Here is a 21,518-nt window from a genome sequence, read left to right on the forward strand (position 1 = left end):
TTTGACCCCAATTTTGTATTGAGCTCAAATCAAGTTGAAAAGTTTGATCCATGTCCAAGGAACCTACATATAAAATTTCAAGTGTTTAGACCCAAAATCAGAGGAGTTTGGTAGAGTTTTCAAAAGGCCAAATCGTTGAACTTTGACCCCTTAGCACCCAAATTTCTGTCCGAAAACCGATTAAAATGATTTTTCCCAAATCTGGAGACTGAAAATTGACAGAGTAATTTGGTAGGGAAATGTACACACACACACAGACAATTTCACTTTTATAGATTATGTCATTTATATAGAAATAAATAAATAAAAAAAAGATTGGGGAGAGAGGGTTGGCTGGCTGGTTTTGTTTTACGGCATATCAACCCTTTTTGGGTTATTTAATGCCGAATCCAAAGATTTAAGAAAATTTTTTATAGAATATATTTATTTTTAAGTTGGTTTCTATTTAACCCATAGTTGGGACCCTAACAGGTACTACCACTCCGAATCAGAGTGGACCTGGAAGCAATGGTAATTAAAGGGTGGCTCCACACTCCCCAAAGCCCGCAAGCTGGGGCCTCACCACTAGATATAGTTTAAGGTCATATCCAGGACCGGGGAGAGAGGGAAAATTAGATTTCTAAATACTCACTTTTTCTGATGGATCAAGGGCACAGAATTTACTAATAAAAGTCGCAGAGTCATGCTAGGGGCCTCGAATGATTGGATTTTTTATGGACCATTCTTTTATAGATCTTTAGCTGGTTAAAACAGTTTTTAAGGGGGTCAAAATTAAAAAAAAAACAAAAAAAACAGACATTTTGTACGTTCATCTTAGTTTTATTTTTATTCAATTCATATACATGTCACATTGGTAAAGTTCACCAGCCTTGAATGCTAGTTTTGCTTTCGATTTCGATTCTAATACTTTTTTTTTTAAAACCTTTGAAATCACGACTATAATAATATCTACGAAATGTAGAAAAATTACGACCACGTGTGCAAAAAACGAAAAAAGAAAAGAAAATGGGTTTTCATCAAACAGAAATGGAATCACGTTTTTTCTAGATGACAATTTCATTGTTCCACCCTGTATTTATACAGATGATTTTGAAAAACAAATAGATATATAAACATTTATAATCTAAATACATTTGTTTATTGTTCATATATCATGTCACTTCAACACATGTTTTATTTATACAGAAGAAAAAAAAAAAAGGATTGGAGAAAGAGAAAGAAAAATCAGATTTCTAAATATTTGCTAAATAGTTTGTTTGCTAGAAACCGCAAAGGTCAAATCTTTGGAACTTTGACCCCTTGATAGCCAAATTTTCGGTCAAAAACTGATTAAAAACTTTGTCCTATGTCTGAATGTATTTTATGTAAAATTTCAAATGTTTAGACCAAAAATTGGCTGACAGGTCAAATGTTTTTAAACGTTGACCCCCATAACATTTGTTTTGGGCTCAAATCAAATTAAAAAGTTTGATCCATGTCCAAGGAACTTACATCTAAAATTTCAAGTGTTTAAACGCAAAATTGATGAAGGAGTTTGGTAGTTTTCAAAGGTCAAATCGTTGAACTTTGACCCCTTGACTACCAAATTTTCTCCAAAAACCGATTACAAAGATTTTCCCAAATCTCAGGTCTGTAGACTGAAATTCGACAGTAGTTTGGTAGGGAAATGTACACACACAGAGGCAATTTTTACTTTTATAGATATATAGATTATGTCATTTATATAGAGAGAGAAGAAAAAAAAAAAAAGACTGGGGGGGGGGGGAGAGAGAGAGAGAGAGAGAGAGAGAGAGAGAGAGAGAGAGAGAAAATCAGATTTCTAAATACTCACTTTTTCTGACGCTTCAGGAGCACGGAATTTACTAGACTGATTTGACCAATGTGCCTCAACATATTGCTTCAACAAAACCGAAGCTAACTGGCGAATTGCTAAAGCGCCATTTGGATCCACCGTCAACTCAGCCAGATACACTCCATACTCTGTACAAAAGAATTAAGTCAATTAGTAAAAATGCACCCAGTAATCAATTTTAGTTATCAAATACAATTAACAAATATTTCAAGCAAAAATTTTATTAGATTATTTTTTTACTGTTAAGAATACAATTTAGTATAAGAAATCTGTTGAACCGAAGCAACAGCTTTGTAAGAAAAAGAACAACAACTGTGTATATCAATGGAACAATTTTACATAAGTAATTAAAAATGATATACAAAATAGTAAAAAAGTAAATATAATAAAATAAGGGTTTGTGAATTCTTGTAACCGTAGAAACTTATTCGTAAAACTATAGTTTAGTGGCCTGAATACAATTCGCTGGAGTGATAGTTTTATTTTTATTTTTTGTTTTGTTAAATGAGAAAACATTTCAAGTTACAATCTATTTAATATTATGCATGTAATCTTAAGAAAAAAACATATTTGAAATGTGTACATATGCTGAAATAGTCACTAACCCCTCCCTTGACTTAAAAAAAAAAAAAAAAAAAAAAAAAAAAATCACCAAAAATCAGAAAATTAACCAATTTTAATGAAATTTTCAGTATTTATCAAATAATGATCGCAGAATATAATGAACTAATTATTTTTATTTAAATCTTAGTGGAAATGTACTATTTTGTTTATACAAAAAATACCTTTACTAAAGTATCGTAATTTGTAACAATAAAAATAAAATAATTTTTATAGGAACATTACGAAAAAAGCCCCTAAATCTTCCACATGTGCAGCTGCCATCGCGCAAAGGCAGCAAGCGTATCACAGATTTAACTGACATAAATCCAGTTCAAACAAACAGAAGTATATAGAAGCCAGAAGTAACTGTAAGAAAGAAATAGCGACAGCTAAGAGAGAATTTACTGAAACCACCAAAAAACGCATCGAAGCACAGAAATTAGGAACCCGTGACTTTTGGAAAATCTACAACAGTGTAGTAAATAATGGGCAAGCAACAATTCCCCCACTATCCAACAATCATGAAGTTGTTTGCTCAGCAACAGAGAAGGCTAACATGCTTGCCAGTCAGTTTGCCTCCAACTCCACACTAGACCCTGCTAAACACCCTCTCCCAGACTTTTCTTTGCGGACAGACGCCACACTTGACAATCTGAAAATCACCCCTTCTCAGGTGCATGCCATTATAAAAAAAATCTTGACACTGAAAAAGCATGTGGACCTGATCTCATCCCAGCTGTGCTATTTAAAAAGTGCTCCGCCGAAGTAGCTCCAATCCTCTCCAAACTTTACAACAAATGCCTTAATGAATCTTGCTTTCCTGCCTGCTGGAAAACTGCTTCTGTGGTACCAGTTTTCAAGAATTCTGGCGAAAGAACTGACCCAGCAAATTACCGCCCCATTAGCCTCCTCCCACTTTTTGCCAAAATATTTGACACCATAATTAACCAAACTCTTACAGATGCTAAACTTCTTACCGACCAACAATATGGATTTAGGAAAACCCGTTCCACAGCAGACATTGTAACTGTAATCTCCGTGCGTATATACTATTCACTTGACAAAGCAGGGGAGGGTAGAGCGGTAGCTCTAGATATATCTAAGGCTTTTGACAGGGTATGGCATGAAGGTCTTCTCAGAAAAATCAGATCATACACTATCACTGGAAGAATACTTAACATAATTAAATCCTTCTTAGATAAGAGAAAAATCCAGGTTGTCCTCGATGGCCGTACATCTAAACACTATGATATAAATGCAGGAGTGCCTCAGGGGTCTATCCTTGGACCTCTATTATTCCTAATATTCATAAATGACCTTCCTGACAAAGTTGTCTGAGATGGGTATATATGCTGATGACACCATGTTCATTAACAGACACGACATAACAGGAAAACAAATGAACACATATCTAAAGAAATGGCAGAAATACTAGCTAGAAGATGACCTCCAATCTGTAGTGGAATGGGGACAAAAATGGATAGTCACATTCAATGCCGCCAAGACTAAACTTGTTTCCTTCAATAACTACAAGAAACCTTCTCTACCACCAATAGCAACAGCCAAAGACTCTTTATCTGAAAGCACATCTTTTAAACTATTCAGCCTAACATTCACAGGAAACAGGAGTTGGAACAATTACATTGAGAGCATTGCGAGGACTGCTGCGAAAAAGGTAGGTTCTCTCTAACGTGCTAGAAAGCTACTGACCCCTAAAAGTATACTGTACCTCTATAAGGCCACCATTCGCCCATGTATGGAGTTTGTCATATTTGGGCCGGTGCATCTGCGACTAGTCTCTCATTCCTAGACAAGGTTCAAAAGAGAGTCGCCAACCTTATAGGTCCTGAACTGTCATCCAAGTTTCAGCCTCTGTCCCATCGACGTAATGTAGCATCCCTCTGCCTGTTCTCACAAGTACTTTAATGGTGTATGTTCCGATGAACTGCACGCACTTGTATCCCCTCTACGTAAATACACCCGACAAGCAGTACAATCCCACCCCTTCACAGTAGAGATCCCTAGATGTAAGAGAGCCTTCTACTCCAGTAGTTTCTTTCCCAGAATCGCTAGACTTTGGAACTCCCTTCCAGGTTCTTGCTTCCACAACTGTACTGACACGCAGAAGTTCAAGTGTAACGTGAACCGACATCTTGCAGCCCAACTCCCCACCTAGTACCCCTGTAGCCTATGTCCCTAATAGTAGCCCCCTATTCAAAGTGGCAATGTGCCTCGTTTGGGGTAAAAAAAAAAAAAAGATCCGTATTAATGAATTCTATATAACTCAAAGAAAAATGAATTTCTTGAACTACCGATATTACCATTGAATTAATCATTGCTTATTTAATATTTTTACACAAAAAATTATAATTGCAATATATATATATATATATATATATATATATATTTTAAATTATGGGTTTTGCATAACTCTTATAAGCAAGATTTTAATAATTTCCTTGCTCGCAAGAATGTGAAACTTTCGACGTACCATTTTTTATATAATATTGAACAATAATTTTAAAAAAAATTTAAGAACAGGAACATAGAAAAATAATTAAATTAAAAATGCAAAAATTAACACAAAAGTTCAAAAAAGGAATGTACAGATGCGCGACTGGGGGGGGGGGGAAGAACTTCCTTTCTTTTAATTACATGACATCATTTTCACAGTCTTTCGACTGCCTGAAATTTTGGGCCTTTGTAATTTTCGTGTTCACAAAATTTTAGTTTGTTGCGTTTTGTGAACGCCAGAATCACTCGGTTTTTGGGCTAATTAATTTATGTTTTATGTGTTTTTTATTTTTATTTTATTTAATTCAATATCTTAGGACTTTACTAATTATCTTTGAAATAGACCCAGAAAACTAATATTTATATTTTAAAAGATTTTTTACAATGAATTTATTTAACTTCAAAATTTAGCTGAATTGAGTAACTCGCCGTGAAAACATTTTCATAACTTCTGGTTATCCTGACGCTCCGCACTCTTTTGTTTACCTCGGAAGTGACGTCACACAAATCTTATAATACGGATGGCTACAATTGTAAAAATAATTTGTTTTATTTTTCTTTCATTTTGAGCTCTTTTTTCTCCCGTTTGTTTTTGCTTTCTACAATAATAAACCAGTTTTTTCTCTCCCATTTGTTATATTGGTATTTGAGTGGAGAATCTAACATTTCTTTTCATTTGGAAAATTTGTTTTAGTTTTTAATTACTAACACAGCGGAGAATTTAACTATTTAAAAAAAATATCGTGAAACTTGAAAATACTATTAAAAAATAGCGCGGGTCGTAAAATGCAGAAGCACCCTTTTATAATATAAAAGTTTGGTAAATATCCAGATCCGCTACTACACGATATTTTTTTAAAATTTAATTGTTAGGTGAAAGTACAGAATAGTTACAATACACCCTCCCTTCCCCATGTTAAATAAGAGGTTTCTAAATAGTGTTAAAAATAGCTCGGGTCGTAAAGTGCAGGAGTACCTAAAAAGGTAACGCCGGATCGGAAAAAGAGCTCAAAATGAAAATAAAATAAATTCTCCGTTCAAAGTAAGAAATGGGATAAAAAAAAAGTTAAATTCTCCGCTGTGTGCTCGCGCCCCCAATGTACACAGTAAAATCTTTGGAAAATGTTAAATGGTGTTCTAATTGGTAAATGTCGGTGCGTTACTTTTTGAAAATTCTATGTTCCAGGTTAAAAAAAAAAAAAAAAAAAAAAAACAGATAAATTACCCCCCCCCTCCAACTTGAAGTGCTTTCCTTTTCTTGTTTTATTTCTTTTTCAGCTAATTTTAAATTTCCCACCCAAAAAGTGCTATAATGTATTTTTGAAAATTAGAAAATTCTATGTCCTGGGGAAAAAAAAATTCCCTCCCCCCAACGTAGTTTGCTTGGTGAAGCCGTAGCAGTGTCAGAAATTTCGTGAAAATAGTGAATAATTCCACCCCATCTTTCCAAGCTTATAACTCCTCGAAAAATGTAATTCAAGCCCTAATTTTTTTTTCAATTAAAGGAGCAAGGACCAAGGTTTTATTAAAAAAAAAACAAAAAAAAACAATGTGTTTTTTTTTTTTTTAAAAGGTTTTAAACTTCGGACTTTACAGGTAAATTTCTAAAAAAGCGATTTTGTTTTTTTGTTTTAAATTTGAATATATTATTTATTGACCTTTTCTCTTCAATTTGTGATATATAAAACTCCACGACATAAATTAATTATTTACTTTTTAAGAGAAAGTTGAAAATGGGTGACACTGGGGGGGGGGGGGGGGGGACGTGAATTTAAAAAAAAAAACGTTTGTCTAAAATATATTCGGTTTATTGGAAAGAACATAAAATTTCACATTGACCCTGAAAATATCGTAAAAATAGAATCAATAGAAAAATTTTGATAGATTTTTAAAATTTAAAAATTGAAAAATATTGAGTTTAAAAATTGAAAAATATTGAGTTCGGAAAATTCATTACTGTTTTAAAAAAAAATATATATTTTTATTACTTTTAAAACAACTGTAATAGTTTATTTTGGAAGTATAATCCATAAAGAAAATAAATAACCCACTTTTAACAGAAATTACAAGATTTTTATATTGTATTCGCAGTTTCGTGTTAGGGGTGTCAAAAATTCCGTCGTTTATGCTACAGCGTGCATGCGCGTAACATAAACGGAAGCTGCAAAATGGTGGAAAGTTATTCGTGGGTCCAGGGGTAAATACCATGCAAACGGTAAATTTGCTCCAAGTTTGACTATCAGATTCGTTGTCAGCGACCTCAATTACCTATAAAAAAAACAAATTAGAGTGGTCGGTGTTCTGTAGTAGCGTATCTGAGTCCAAGTCCAAGGGAGGTAATTCTAAACTCCCGCCATGCAAGGAAAAACAAAAACTTCTTTTGTTTAACAGTTAAACTTTAACAGTACAAAGTTTTAAACTAAATACGATTTTAGTTTAAACTTAGTTTCAAATAAAATAAATGAAATACTTAAATTACAACGATTACACAGCTAAATTTGAAGCGTCTACGTTTAATTTTGTTCTGTTATGCCTTTTTTGATTTGAGCTTCAAGCTTTGACGATGTCGATAAATTTTCGCCATAATGTGACTTTAATGACAGAAAATCACAAGAAAACACTATAAAACGTTGTTGGTTAAAAATCAAGTTTACTGGTTTTAAAATATGCAAACAAGCTTAACTTTTTTTTTCTTTTTTTAATATAGAATATTTTAAAATTGGTAAACATTAATCAGAAGTAACTTTCTCCAGGGCATTCATCGTGAAGCAGAATCATCAGCTGACGAAGAATGTAAACAAAAACGGACGGAACTCGATTTTAACCAATTATTTTTTGTGGGTACTTTATGCAGTTTACGGACAGTTCTGAAATAACATTTAAAAACTCATTCTTAACCTGGAGACAAGGGGGGGGGGACTTCGTTAATCATTTTGTCCTTTCACCTAACAATTGTAAAATCGAATTCATCTTGAAAACATTTAATTAACACGGTTCGTAAACTGCACTAGTAGCATTTTTTAAATAAGGTTTTAAAATTCGTTTTAATATTTCATGTTACTAAAATACACGTAGAGACGAGAAAGACACACACACACGAAGTTGTCACAATTTTATCAGTATATAGATGATAATTTTTAAAAGTAAAATTAATTTAAATTAATGGAAAGTTAATAAATATTCACAATAAAAAAAAAGTTGGCAAATATATTTTGGTCAATTTTTATGACGTGCCGCACTGCCGCAGGCAGCGTTATTATAAGCACCCCAACCTCCCCATGTTAAGAACGGTTTTCGGAATAAACACCCCCCAACCTCGAAAGCTGTTCTTAACATAGGAAGGTTGGGGTGTTTACATTGAGGCACGTCGTAAAAATTGGCTTATATTTTAATTAAGCGATTATTTAGACAACAAAAACGGGGGCTTTTTCGTCATAACGAAATTCGAAATATTGGATTTCAAGTAAACCCAATGATATCTACTTAATTTTTGGTACTAGTGCACTTATTGATCTGAAATAATAACGGTATTATTTAAAAAGCCGTTCTTAACATGGGGAGGGTGTTTTGTAACTATTCTATACTTTAACCTTACAATTAAATATAAAAAGAAAACTTTAATTAAACTTGGAAATACGATTTAAAAAATAGCGCGGATAAGTAAGTGCACTAGCACCTAATTTTTATGTCATAATAATGAAAATATCCAAAAATTACGAAAAACGATATGGTAGAAAATTAAGTATTAATGAAACCAGTTCTCGAAGACAATTAGCCACAGTTGAATTTTGCTAAGATTTTCAGCTGACCTGAACGAGAATAACCTCCCTATATATTAGTGTCCAATCAATAATCCACTGGGGGGGGGGGGGAAGTGTTAGTGCAGAGTGATCCAGTATCCACGCTATTTTTTTTTTAAATCGTATTTCCAAGTTTAATTAAAGTTTTATACGTTTTTTTATTCAATGGCTTTTTAAATACTGTTATTATTTACGTCCGGATCACTCTCTGCACTAGTACAAAAAAAATAAATAAATTTTTTTTTTTTTTTTTAAATGCAACAACCGAAAGCCTGAGAAACATGGAGATTCAAAAGTCGTTCTTAGGTGGGTGGGGTATTTTCGTACCAGTCCGCCGTACCAATAAGTAAAATGTACGTGAAACGGAAAAAACACGAAAACAATTACACAAAACGAGTAAGAAAAAAAAACACACACACACAATGTAAAACAAAACATATACTGGAAGAATAATGCAAAAAATAAAACAAAACCCAACTTAATAAATCAGGGAGTTTTTTTTTACGTTTAATGTTTTGTTTCAGGAATCAGAGTTTAATTTTGTAAGGTAATATTTCGGTTGTTGTCATATCTCGTTATCAGATTTTTACAGTCAATACAAACAGCCATGGGGACCGATCTATACAAACAACGAATTAATTATAAATATTTAAATCGGTTCTTGAAAGTTTTAGTTTTCTGGTCGATAAATTGTGTAACTGTGCTACTCTTTTTTTTTTTTTTTTTTTTCTTGATAGGATATTTTCATGTTAAATTCAATTTTTACGGTATCTTTTGTTTATTATTAAAGGTACTCATGCAGAGTGATCCGTGCTGACTGCTGAAATAATAACGTTATTATTTAAAAGGCCATTCTTAACATGGGAAGGGGAGGGTGTTTTGTACCTATTCTGTACTTTAACCTTACAATTGAATAAAAAACATGAAGCTTTAATTAAACGTGGAAATACGATTTAAAAAAAAAAAATAGCGCGGATCACTCTCTGCATTAGCACCTTATTAACTTGTTAGGTGAAAGTACAGAATAGTTACACCCCCCCCCCTCATGTGAAGAGTTGGGAGACATATTTTACTATAGATAATAAACCGAAAAAGTGGTAAAGAAACAAATAAATATTACCTAAGGCAAGATAAGTTACCCTTCTACCTACCTGAATAAGTATTTTTTTTTGTAGTTTTAACTTATTATAAAGCGTTTTTATTTTTTAAGTAGTGTCGAGTTGCTAAGTTAAAATGAGCACAAAATGGCTAGTATAAGAATCATCTCCAGAGACCCGATAATCGCCCAAAAGTCGAAAATAAAACAAAATACGGATAGGAACTTACACACATTAACTATCACGGTTATAGGTTTTTCCGTTTGTTGTCTATAATAAAACATGGATCTCTAAATAACAACGTTAATATTTCAATAAAAATGTGACGAACACGAGATATTTAAACCATAAGTTTAAGCAGCCAAAAAATAAAATACTTCCTAAGAACAAGTTTGGTAAGAAATAGTTGGAAGACGAGAGTTTAGGATTAAATTTTGTTTTAGGTACAAAAATTTGTAGCACCTTCTGTCACCTCAAGAGCTTTTATCTGATCCTCTCCGTTCACCCGGACATCATGTTGAGGAGAAAGAATAGCTGTTAAGCTGTCAAATAAGGCTTCTTTCAAGGACCTGTTCCGATCTCCGTTGACTGCCATCTTGGTAACGCGATGAACTGCGCCAGAGAGGAATTTTGGCGCGAAATTCACGCGTGATCCGCAAAACTTCCGCTCGGCGCGCTTAACGAAGAAGGGGAGGGTAACAAAACAAACAAACAAAAAAAAAGTCGGGGTTCAATCCGAAGTTGCGTATATAGAAGCAGGCCTAGTCACTACACTCACGTGACCTGCTGACGTCAGAATATAAGGTATTCGGGGATAAGCAACTTATTATGAACGATGTCATTCTCAAAGAAATTGCCGAGAGGAATTTTTTTTACTCTTTTCACCCTTAAACAAGACATGTTGCCACTTGAAACTTAAGCGAGTACGATTCTTATTTAGAATTCGACTTCATTAAAAAAAAAATACAGAAAAATGTTTATGATGTATGCACTTGTTGCAGAAATAAGATGTCATACATACATTGATCACATAGTTTTTTTTTTTTTGCAATACAGAAAATAATTTTTTTTTATGATTTTAAGAGTAAGTTGTATCACCAAGATCGATTTTGATCTCGATAGGTCGAATTGAGTTGTCTCCCTTTCTTATTTATAAAAAATGGCAGATAAAAAAAAATAGCATGTCGCTTCATATTAAAATTTTATTTTCTTAGTTAAAAAAAAATCTACTTTATTAATTTACGTGATTTCAAAAAAATTTTTTTTTTTTACTTTGATGTAAAGGGCTATTATTTGGGACCATGCCTAGGAAAGATAAACAAAATGTTGGGTTATGTTACATTTAAACCTCTGCATATCAGTACAGTCAGGAAAGCAGGTAGCAGGAAGGGAATTCCAAAGTCTAGCTGTTTGAAGGAAGAAGCTATTAGAGGAGAAAACCTTTTGGCATTTAGGGACCTCAACACTGAAGAGGTGAGATTTTGTTTCTAAGCGAGTTTGTCAAGGATATGTACGTCGAGGGGGCACATCAGAGCACATTCCATTAAAATATTTGTAAAACAAGCACAGAGATGCTACATTGGAGCGATGGGACAGGGGTTGGAGCTTAGTTGACAAAGTGGGGCCTATTAGATTGAAGACTCTTTTTTGGGACCCTATCTGTGATGCATACATAGATCATAAAGATTTTTCGGTACATGTTTAGTTTAATCATGATGTTAAAAAATGGAAATATTGAAAAAAAATTATATTGTATGTACCCGTTATGGAATTAAGTTCTCATAAGAAAATTCACTTAATTTGATGAAGTAGTTTTTTTTATTTTACAGAGGAAAATTAAATTTTAATGAGGTTGATCATGTCACGGCCATCTTTCTTATTTTGCAGACAAAGGGGTGGGCGCCAAGGGAAATAACTCCAATTACCGCTTAAAGTTTGTCAAAATTCAACGAGATTATTTTGAAACATGGGCAGAAAAAATACCTAGCTAAACATTTTAGTTTTTATCACTTATTTTACAGAGTTTCTGTCCTTTTTTAATCCCTTTTTCATTTTGTCTTTTGTTAATCACTTTTTCATTTAAAGGCACTCCCTCCTCGTCTGCGAAATAGGCAAGAAGGCTACGATACAATCGATCTCATTAAAATTTAATTTACCTCTCTAAAAAAAAAAACTACTTCATCAAATTAAGCGATTTTTTTAATGAGAACTTAATTCCATAACGGATACGTACAATATAATTTTTTTTCAATATTTTCAATTTTTAATGTCTAAACAAGTATCGATTTTTCTGTATTTTCTGGATTCTTTTTTATTAAGTCGAATTCTAAATGAGAACTGCGCTATTTGGGATCATATCTAACAGGAGACTGGAAGTTGTGCAGTGAGATGCTTGTTCACATTACATTTAAATTTGTGCACGTTAGTACAATCAAGGAAGCAAGAAAACAGAGAGAGAGAGTTCCAAAATTCGAAGGAAGAAACTATTACAGTAGAAGTCTTTCCTGCCTTTAGGGATCTCAACAGTGAAGGAATGGGATTTTGCAGCCTGTCAGGTTAATTAAAATATGTACATTGACTGGGCAAAGATGCAAGGAGTTCAGCTGAGCACATCCTAAAACTGGTCCAAAAGTGACTGTACTTAATTAAATAGATAAATAATAAATGCCTTTTAGGCTTTAAAATCCCTGAAACAACAAAATGTTAATTTATTTTTAATCCAGAACCAATACACATTTCGTTTTGACTTAATTTTTTTTTTTTTTAATTAATATCAGTTCAATATATAAGTTCAGTTTCAGCAAAAATCCTTATTTTTCTTTTCTTTTTTTTTCTAATAAAATTTTTACAAGTTTTCTGGTGCCTTTTGTAAAAAAAATCTCATTCATAATCGACAGTCTGACTGTTTGACAAATCTTGCTTGCTTGTACCTCCTGCATGATGTCATTTTGAGTGACTAGGACTGCTTCTATTTACGACGGCCACGGTTCAATTCGAAGTTGCGTAAAATGGGACGCATAACAACAACAAAAACATGGAACAAAATTATAATTAAGCTTCGAATTATTTGTATGTTTAAATTTCTGTAGTTAAACGTATTTGTAAAACGAAAAAAGAATTTTAATAAGTTTTCATGTCAAATGACTCGTATAGTTTGAGAAGCTGTCGGCATTAATGATTCTCCTGACATCACACGTGGCTTTTACACGCATGTAATAATACATCGCGACTACTTTATTGGGTGCTTAGAGAGAGTTAAACTACTGTACAAAAAAAAAAAAAAAACTGACTGGAAAATCTTTATTATGTACGTATACGTCAGGGAACGACGATGTCATATTTAAAAAAATTACGTAAATTTATTAAGTTTTTTTTTTTTTTAACTTAGAAAATAAAAAAATGATTTTTTTTTTTTTAGCGATTCTAAATTCCATACATTTTAAGGCTGGATTTGATCTCTTTACTTTCGAATTGAGTTGTTTATTTTTATTTCAACGGTGCCATTATATACATTTTGTGCTTCCGTAACTGGGTGGACAGACATTAACGCCACCTATAGTCAAACGGAGGAAACAGGCTCTCTCTTTCTTCACGATTACCAAACAAACAAACAAAAAAATACTTGATCAATTTAAGTGATTTTTGAAATATGACATCTTCGTTCCGTAACGATTACGTACACCATAAAGATTTTTCTGCATTTTTTTTTTTCAGCAAGACTAATTCTAATTAAGCACCGCATGCACCGCACCGTTATATATATATATATATATATATATATATATATATATATATATATATATATATATATATATATATATATATATATAATTTTTTACGATTTTTAGCGATTTTAATAAGATTTGTAGCCATTACAAGTCTGATTTTGATCTCGATAGTTCGAATTGAGTTGCCTCCCATTCATTTATAAAACATGGCGAATCGAAACAAGATATTAGGACCCGTGGACATTCCTTGTGTTTTGGTAAACAGCGACATCGAAAGGGGGCAGCTGGGTCTGTTCGAACACACGTCTTCTCCCAACGTCGTGTGGTGAATAATGTGTGTAACCAGCTGCCGGAAGAAGTGATATCTGCAGAGTCGCTCAATACCTTCAAAGCCAGACTAGACAAACATTGGAGGAATCACCCGCTTCGCGCTTAAGCCTATGTTCCTCCTCTTGTATAATTGTATTGAAAAACATAAATGTCTCCCTTCGTCATAAAATTTGATTTTTTTGATTAAAAAAAAACAAAAACTCTTGATCAATTTACGTGATTTTTTTTTTTTAATATGACTTTTTCGTTCCGTAACAAGTGCTTAAACCGTAAATATTTTTTTATTTTTATTTTATTTTATTTTTTCTGCAAAATCACTCTTGCGAGAAAAAAAATTCCGCGTAAGCAATAAATTAGCGGACGTTGTCGAGAGTGCCCCAGTGCCCCACTGCCCCACCCCTGTAATTTCCACAATTTTCACTTTTTTTGTTTGTTTTTTGTTTTACTTTTTTTCTGTTAATATTATCGATTATAGACTTAAGTTTCAGATTATAAAAAAATTGAAAAAAAATTTTTTTATAACTTTTCACGGGGGGGGGTCACTTTTCAATTATAACGTTGTACTAAATTGAACACGAACTTTATGACCACGATGAATAGATAGATACATACATACGTAGATGAGATGGATACATACATAGATGAGAGAGAGAGAGAGAGAGAGAGAGAGAGAGAGAGAGAGAGAGAGAGAGAGAGATGGGGGATAGATACATAGATGAGAGTGGGAAGAGGAGGGGGGGTTAAAAAATCTTACTTTTTTTTAACCCCTCCATTCTAACCCCTACCTTCCGGTCACATCAGAGAGAGAGAGAGAGTTGCCGTTTTTTTTTTTTTCATCGTGATCACAAAGTTTGTGTTCAATTTAGTACAATGTTATAATCGAAAACTGAACCCCCACGTGAAAAGTTATGAAAAAAATTTTTTTTCCTATTTTTTTTTTTATAATCTGAAACTTAAGTCTGTAATCGATGATATTAACAGGAAAAAAGTTAAAAAAAAAAAAAAGTAAAAAAAAAAAAAAGTAAAAAAAAAACTGAAAATTGTGGAATTTAGAGCCATAAAGTTTTATTTGTTTCTTTTTTTCTGTTAAATATTATTATCGGAGGAATCTTTTCGAGTAAATATCTATTGAGAAATATACATTTTGTATTAAGTAATAAACCCTTTGAATTTGTAAACGATTAAGTAAAGTTATTCAATAAGGTCCAAATTGACGGCCATTTTGGATAACGTGTTCTTCTTTACCTAATATTTACATATTTAAAATGTGTTTTTCTCAATAAAAAAAATGTGTATTTCTTAATAAATTTTAACTAAAAAAAATTCCTCATATAAAATGATGTACGAGCGATAATTTTTTTATGTTTTTTTTTAATTTTTTTTCAGCTGATTATTATCGAAAGACACTAATTTACGAGATTATGTCAGAATTTCTCTCATATTGGTTTTGCCCTTGGCAGAATGAAATAAATCAGAAATTACATCAGGCTCACCTTTTAAACTTCAACATAAATTTTATTAAAGCAAAAAGATCCAAATTGCAAAAGATCCATCATCTTCAGCTTTCTGTTGTAATGGGCCGGTAACACCCCAAAGGGGTAATACTTCATCTTCAAGAAATGCTGGGTACAAAACTCTGCTGCTGAAGAACATTGCAACAGGTTGAAGAGTTGAGTGATATCTTCCAAGAAGGATACTGCAAGTCCGGTAACCTTGAAGAGTCTACTGTAGATAACTATCCAAATAGCGGACAAATGACAGGTCAAACTGTAGACCTTAATTCTGTCTCTGTCAGACATTATATTGATCATTAGATGAAAGTCAATTGATCCACAGAGCACAACAGCATGCGATAATATAATAATTTGCCTAACATAAGGGCATTAGTGTTTTCAAATGAAAATAACATTTCGCTCACATCAGGGCTTCAATACGTCTCAAAGAGACAAAGTAATTTTCAGGCTGTGTCGAAACTGGTAATCTGAAAGGATGATTTTGGCACTAATAACACCTTCGGCAGTTAGTAATAACAAGCAATCTTAATGGTTCAAACAAAATCGTTGGCGGACAAACCGACCAATGAGGAGCCTGCTTATTTCTTCAGAATTTTCAGAGAAAAAAAAATGAAAAAAGTCAATACTTAAATATTTTCAAAGGTGCTCACTTTCTAATGCAACGTTCTAGTAAATCGATCACCCAAGCTAAATTTTGCGAACTTATCCTTTTTTAATCATGAAAATAAACATGTCAACCAGTGAAAACAATACGGAATACAAAACCGAATACCCCTTAAAATTAACCTTTTAAAGATAAGTGTTTAGTTGGTCCTCTAGTGCACATCGATCATTAATTATTGCCCTTAGATATGATAAATGAAGCATCCGTTATCCAAAAAGGAGTGTGTATTTTCTCATTGAGTGGTTCCAATATGAGGGATCAATTTATTATATTAGAAACTGTGTACAGATGTAAGTATACTAAAGAGTTTTCATGTTAATTTAAAACATTGTAAATGTTGGGTGATGAAACTTGAAGATTGTGTATTTAAAAAAAAGAAAAAGAAAAAATTTATTTCGGGGGAAAACCTTTGTAAATCTCGGTTGACAAAACTTTATGGTAACCATAAATATTTACGTGAAATAATGGGAAAAGGGCAAATTTCAAGTGAAATTAAAAAAAAAAGAAGCCAAACTGCTTAAAAAAAGGGCTTAATTCGTGAAATTTGACATAAAAATGTTGAGTGGTTCTAAAATGTGTGATCAATTTACTAGAGTATTACATTAGAAACAGAGCACACCCTGCAAATATTTAAATATTGACAATTTTTTCTATTTTTTTCTTTTTTTTTATAATATGGTTGATTAGTGTTCATTCGATAATAATCCACTAAAAGAAATTGAAAAACAGATAAAAACAGATGCCAAACAAATAACTCCGTAACTGACTCAAAACTCTCTCTCCGATTGGTCCATTAACCTATATTGCTGTTCCAAAACTCCAATTTCATCATCTCTGGTATTTACAAATGAGGCGAATGTTATCGTTTATTGTTTTAAAATTCCTCTTATCAAATATTTATCTTTTTGTTTCCAAATTTGGCTTTCTAACATTCTTTTGGTTTAGCTATGCAAACTGAATACTTAATCTAGCTAACATACTCGATTCTTTGTTACCACAGGGCCCCAATCTGTTAGAATAACAGCAGGCTAAAAGAAATTTTAGTGTGGCCATTTCAGTCAATATTTTTAGGATGGGCGTTATTGATGCTGAGAATTGAGGCATGTCACAGGTTTTGGATTTAACTCTTTATGACCTGAATTATGATGTAGATGATTAAAAAAATATTTATTGTTAATTTTAGTTAGTTTAAAGGGTAATGATACTATGATTGTCTTCAAATTGGAAAAAAAATTATGAAGTTCAATAGTTAAACTACCACTAAGAATTATTGTATTTTATAGACTTACCTTGATTATTATCCATAGTGCTTGAAAAAGTGTGTTAATGACAACAAACGAAATCCTCCACTCTCTGAGACAGATGGCGACATACTGCATACTGAACGTAAACAATGAACAGTTGCAATCTGAAGGTATCTGGCATCTTCTCAGATACTAAACTAATATGTACAAGGCGTGTTTGAATCAATTCCCACTTAATTTATTCTGTTATATTTATTTATTTATGATGGAACGAATTAGTTCAACCAGATCATCATCATCATCATCATGCAGTTCTTCACAGCTGAAGATGAATAGTCAGGGCCTCGGTGCTTTGTCCTGTATCGTTGTAGCATTCCACGCTCAGTGGAAAATTTCACCACAATAGTGCACGAGTAGTTACCAGGGTTGTTGCCTTTGGTAATGTTTTTGTTCAAACCTGGCTTTTATTTTTACTTCCTTTTCTGCCTTTCCATTGTGAAGGCTACTGCACCAGCAACTTTAGTCTGCTGCTACCTCTTCCAAATTTTTGTTCATATTCATTGCCGTTAGGTGGCGCTTTATCACATCCTTGTAGCAGAGTTTCTGCCCACCAATCTTTCTGCACCCATTTTTCAATTTTCCATACAATAGAATTTTTAAGATGCGATTGTTTTCCATTCTGGCCACATGTCCAGTCCATCATATTTGTGTAGTGAAGAGATTGGTTTCTATGCTGGCCATGTTGGCTCTGTTAAGTACTTCAACATTTGGTTTAAGATCGTTCCATTTAATTGTCATCATTTTTCTTAGGTGGTCTTGCTGCATTGCTTTCAACCTCTTTGTCTGGTCCCTGTACAGTGTGTGGGTTTCTGCTGAATATAGTAGAGCATGTAATACCACTGCTTTATAAACTTTAAAACCATTTTAATTGACTGAAAATATTTTGAGTTAGCATGTTCCTGTAAAAACTGACTTACTTTTGGAAATTACGAGGAGAACCAATCCCAACAAAGTAAAAAATAAAAAGTTTAGCTATTCAAAGCATTTGCTTTTTAGCATTCGTCTGAATCGCATTTTGATGCAAAAATCCGACTAAACTGCCATGAAAGAAGTGAAAATGGAAGAAAGAGGAAAGACTAATTTAATTTCTAATTTGCCTCGCGATTCAGTGAGTCGATTGGAAAGATGATGGATTGTTACTGTAGGATGATGATGATGGTTATCCTGGCTGAAATGTCATTTTGTTTTTTCATTGGGAACTGCTGTAGAACTTTGGATGGTGAAGAACAAGATGATGATGATACAGATGATGATAACAATGATGATGATGACGATGATAATGATGATGGTGATGGTGACGACGACGACGACGATTATGATGATGATGATGATGATGATGATGATAACAATGATGATGATGACGATGATAATGATTATGGTGATGATGACGACGACGACGATGATGATGATGATGATGATGATGATGATGATGATGATGATGATGATGACCATGACGACTGCAATTAGTTTGTTGGCTAAAAGCATGCTGCCATAGTTGCTGCGACGATTATAATATATTGTAGTCAATTGATGATTGGAGATGGAAATGTTCAAAAGATGGATTTTAGTGACTTGTGTTTGAAGTAATAAAGCGAGTAAATCTCAACAAAGCGGGGAAAGAAAAAGGGAAGCAATTAAAGTCATTTGCTTTTCAGCATTCGTCCGAATCGCATGTCAATGTAAAAATCTGACACCAAACTGCCATGAAAGAAGTGAAAAAGAAGAAAGAGGAAAGGATAATCTGGATGAACAAAGAAAGAAGTAGAGGAGATCATATCAGCTCAGTAATTTTTTATATTCTCATTCGTCTTGCACATTAATTTCTAACCTGCCTCGCAATTTAGTGAGTCGATTGGAAAAGATGATGGATCGTTAGCGTAGGATGATGGTGATGGTTATCCTGGCTGAAGCGTCCTTTTATCTTTTCATTGGGAGCTGCTGTAGAACTTTGGATAGCAGAACAAGATGATGATGATGATGATGATAACAATGATGATGACGATGATGACGACGATGATGATAATGAAGATGATGACTATCTCAGGCTATTGCTGTTCCGTCCAGTAGGAATTTGAGAGGAAGAGGCTATTGTTGCTGATTGCTACTATAATAGTGAAAATACGAATTTGCGACACAGGAATTCAAAAGGAAAAGGCTGGTATTGGAATCGCCTAACAGCAACCATATGTGTGAGCTCTGTCTGTGAGAGAGAAGTGAAAAAAATGCACCCTTTCTATACTGTTTTGCCAGCTACTGCTCATACGATTTTGGGATCTGATTGGTCAGCTTGAGTGACAATATGTGCAAAATAGATCAGTCTGTCTGTGTTGGCATCTGTCAAATGGGTTAGGTAATCAAGAATCAATCATCTGGTTTTGTTAGGTGTTCAAAGTCATAAACAGTTTTTACTAAAACATAGTTTTAAAAAAGTTTGTATCTCTTTTGCACTTGATTCACCAGGCATAGTCTTCCTTCAAACTCCTCAGCTTAACATTCATGGGAAATATGGTCTGGGACATACATTGAGGACATTGTAAAGGCTGTTGAAAGGCAGGTAGGCTCCCTTTATCATGCTAGAAGATTACTCACACCTGAGAGTATCCTGTACCTCTACAAGGCCACCATTCATCCATGCATGGAATATTATTGCCACATCTGGGCTGGTGCATCTACCACTAGTCTCTCCCTCTTAAATAAAGTCCAAAAAAGAGTTGTCAATCTAATCGGTTCCACTTTATCAACTAAGCTCCAGCCCCTGTCTCATCACCGCAATGTTGCATCACTATGCCCGTTTTACAAATGTTTTAATGGAATGTGTTCTGATGAACTCATTTCACTTGTACCCCCTACGACGTACATATCCCCGACAACCCCGCTTAACAATAAGATCTCACCCCTTCACTGTTGTTGGATAGGGTCCAAAAAAGAGTCTTCAATCTAATAGGTCCCACTTTGTCAACTAAGCTCCAATCCCTGTCCCATCACAGCAATGTTGCTTCTCTGTGCCTGTTTTATAAGTATTTTAATGTAATGTGCTCTGATGAACTCGTTGCACTTCTGCCCCCTCGATGTACATATTCCCAACAAACCTGCTTAGCAACAAAATCTCACCCCTTCGCTCTTGAGGTCCTCAAATGCCAGAAAGCTTTTTACTCTAATAGTTTCTTCCCTCGAACAGTTGGACTTTGGAATTCCCTTCCTGCTACCTGCTTCCCTGACTGTATTGGTATACAGAAGTTTAAATGTAAGGTAAACTAACATCTTGTTTATCTTTTCTGGGCATGGTCCCAAATAATAGCCCCTTGTATCCAAGTGTCAATGTGCCTTGTTGGGGGTGAACATGAGTAAAGAAAATACTCGCCAGTTTCTTTTTATGCTGTACATAAGATCTTGGTATTTTATAATATTCTTCCTCTCAGCTCTGTTTAAGCCAGCATCATTGAGGACACAGACTTTAACTAGGGTTTCTACTTTCTCCCTCTTGTCCAATATCATGCTGTCAGGTTTAACAGCTCCGCTTACTAGGTACAGGGCTGTAGGAATTGCATAGTGGATGGTGTATGACTTATTTCCAACTGTTCTTTCTGGTAAACATGTTCTCAGGATGTACTGACACACGGGATATTCAGCTTTTTACACATGGTCCAGTGGAGACATTTGCACACTCCATTGTGTCACATTGTGTAGTAGTTGTTCCCCAACAGAACCTTATTGCTGGATATTTTGGTATATTTTCTTAAACTAGTTCTATTCTTTATTCACCAACAATCTCACATGTGCATCATCGGAAATCCTGCTTAGTAGGCGTTCACCAGCAGAACCTCATTGCTGGATGTCAGGTGGATCCCATTCTCTATTACTGTGTGCCAGAACCTGCACTCATCTTCATTCTTTTGGTATATTTTCTTAAACTAGTTCTGGCAGTGCTCTCAGTGTATCTGTTCCAACTCATGTTCCCTGTGAATGTTAAGCCAAGGAGTTTGAAAGAAGTACTTTCAGGTAATGTATTTTTAGCCATAGCTATTGATGGGTGAGAAGGTTTCTTGTAATTATTGAAGGAAACAAGCTTAGCTTATTTTACAAGTATTTTAATGGAAGGAGTTCCAATCAAC

The 21,518-nt window shown here is 33.8% G+C and overlaps 1 protein-coding gene across 1 annotated transcript in view; it reads right to left on the minus strand.

Annotated features, from left to right (window-relative positions):
* LOC145249727 (importin-9-like) overlaps positions 1-10,598 on the minus strand; it is a 66,992-nt gene extending 56,394 nt beyond the window's left edge. Inside the window, exons 1-2 of the mRNA XM_080111629.1 lie at positions 10,329-10,598; positions 1,832-1,980 (exon numbers count right to left, since the gene is read on the minus strand). Of these exons, the coding sequence (XP_079967755.1) occupies positions 1,832-1,980; positions 10,329-10,461 (282 nt within the window). The 5' untranslated portion in view covers positions 10,462-10,598. The remainder of the gene's footprint in view (positions 1-1,831; positions 1,981-10,328) is intronic.
* Between the last annotated feature and the right edge of the window lie 10,920 nt (positions 10,599-21,518).

This window comes from Euprymna scolopes, chromosome 28, assembly GCF_053919585.1.
Source record: "Euprymna scolopes isolate OS-2025 chromosome 28, ASM5391958v1, whole genome shotgun sequence".
In the NCBI taxonomy this organism is placed as follows: Eukaryota; Metazoa; Mollusca; class Cephalopoda; order Sepiida; family Sepiolidae; genus Euprymna; species Euprymna scolopes.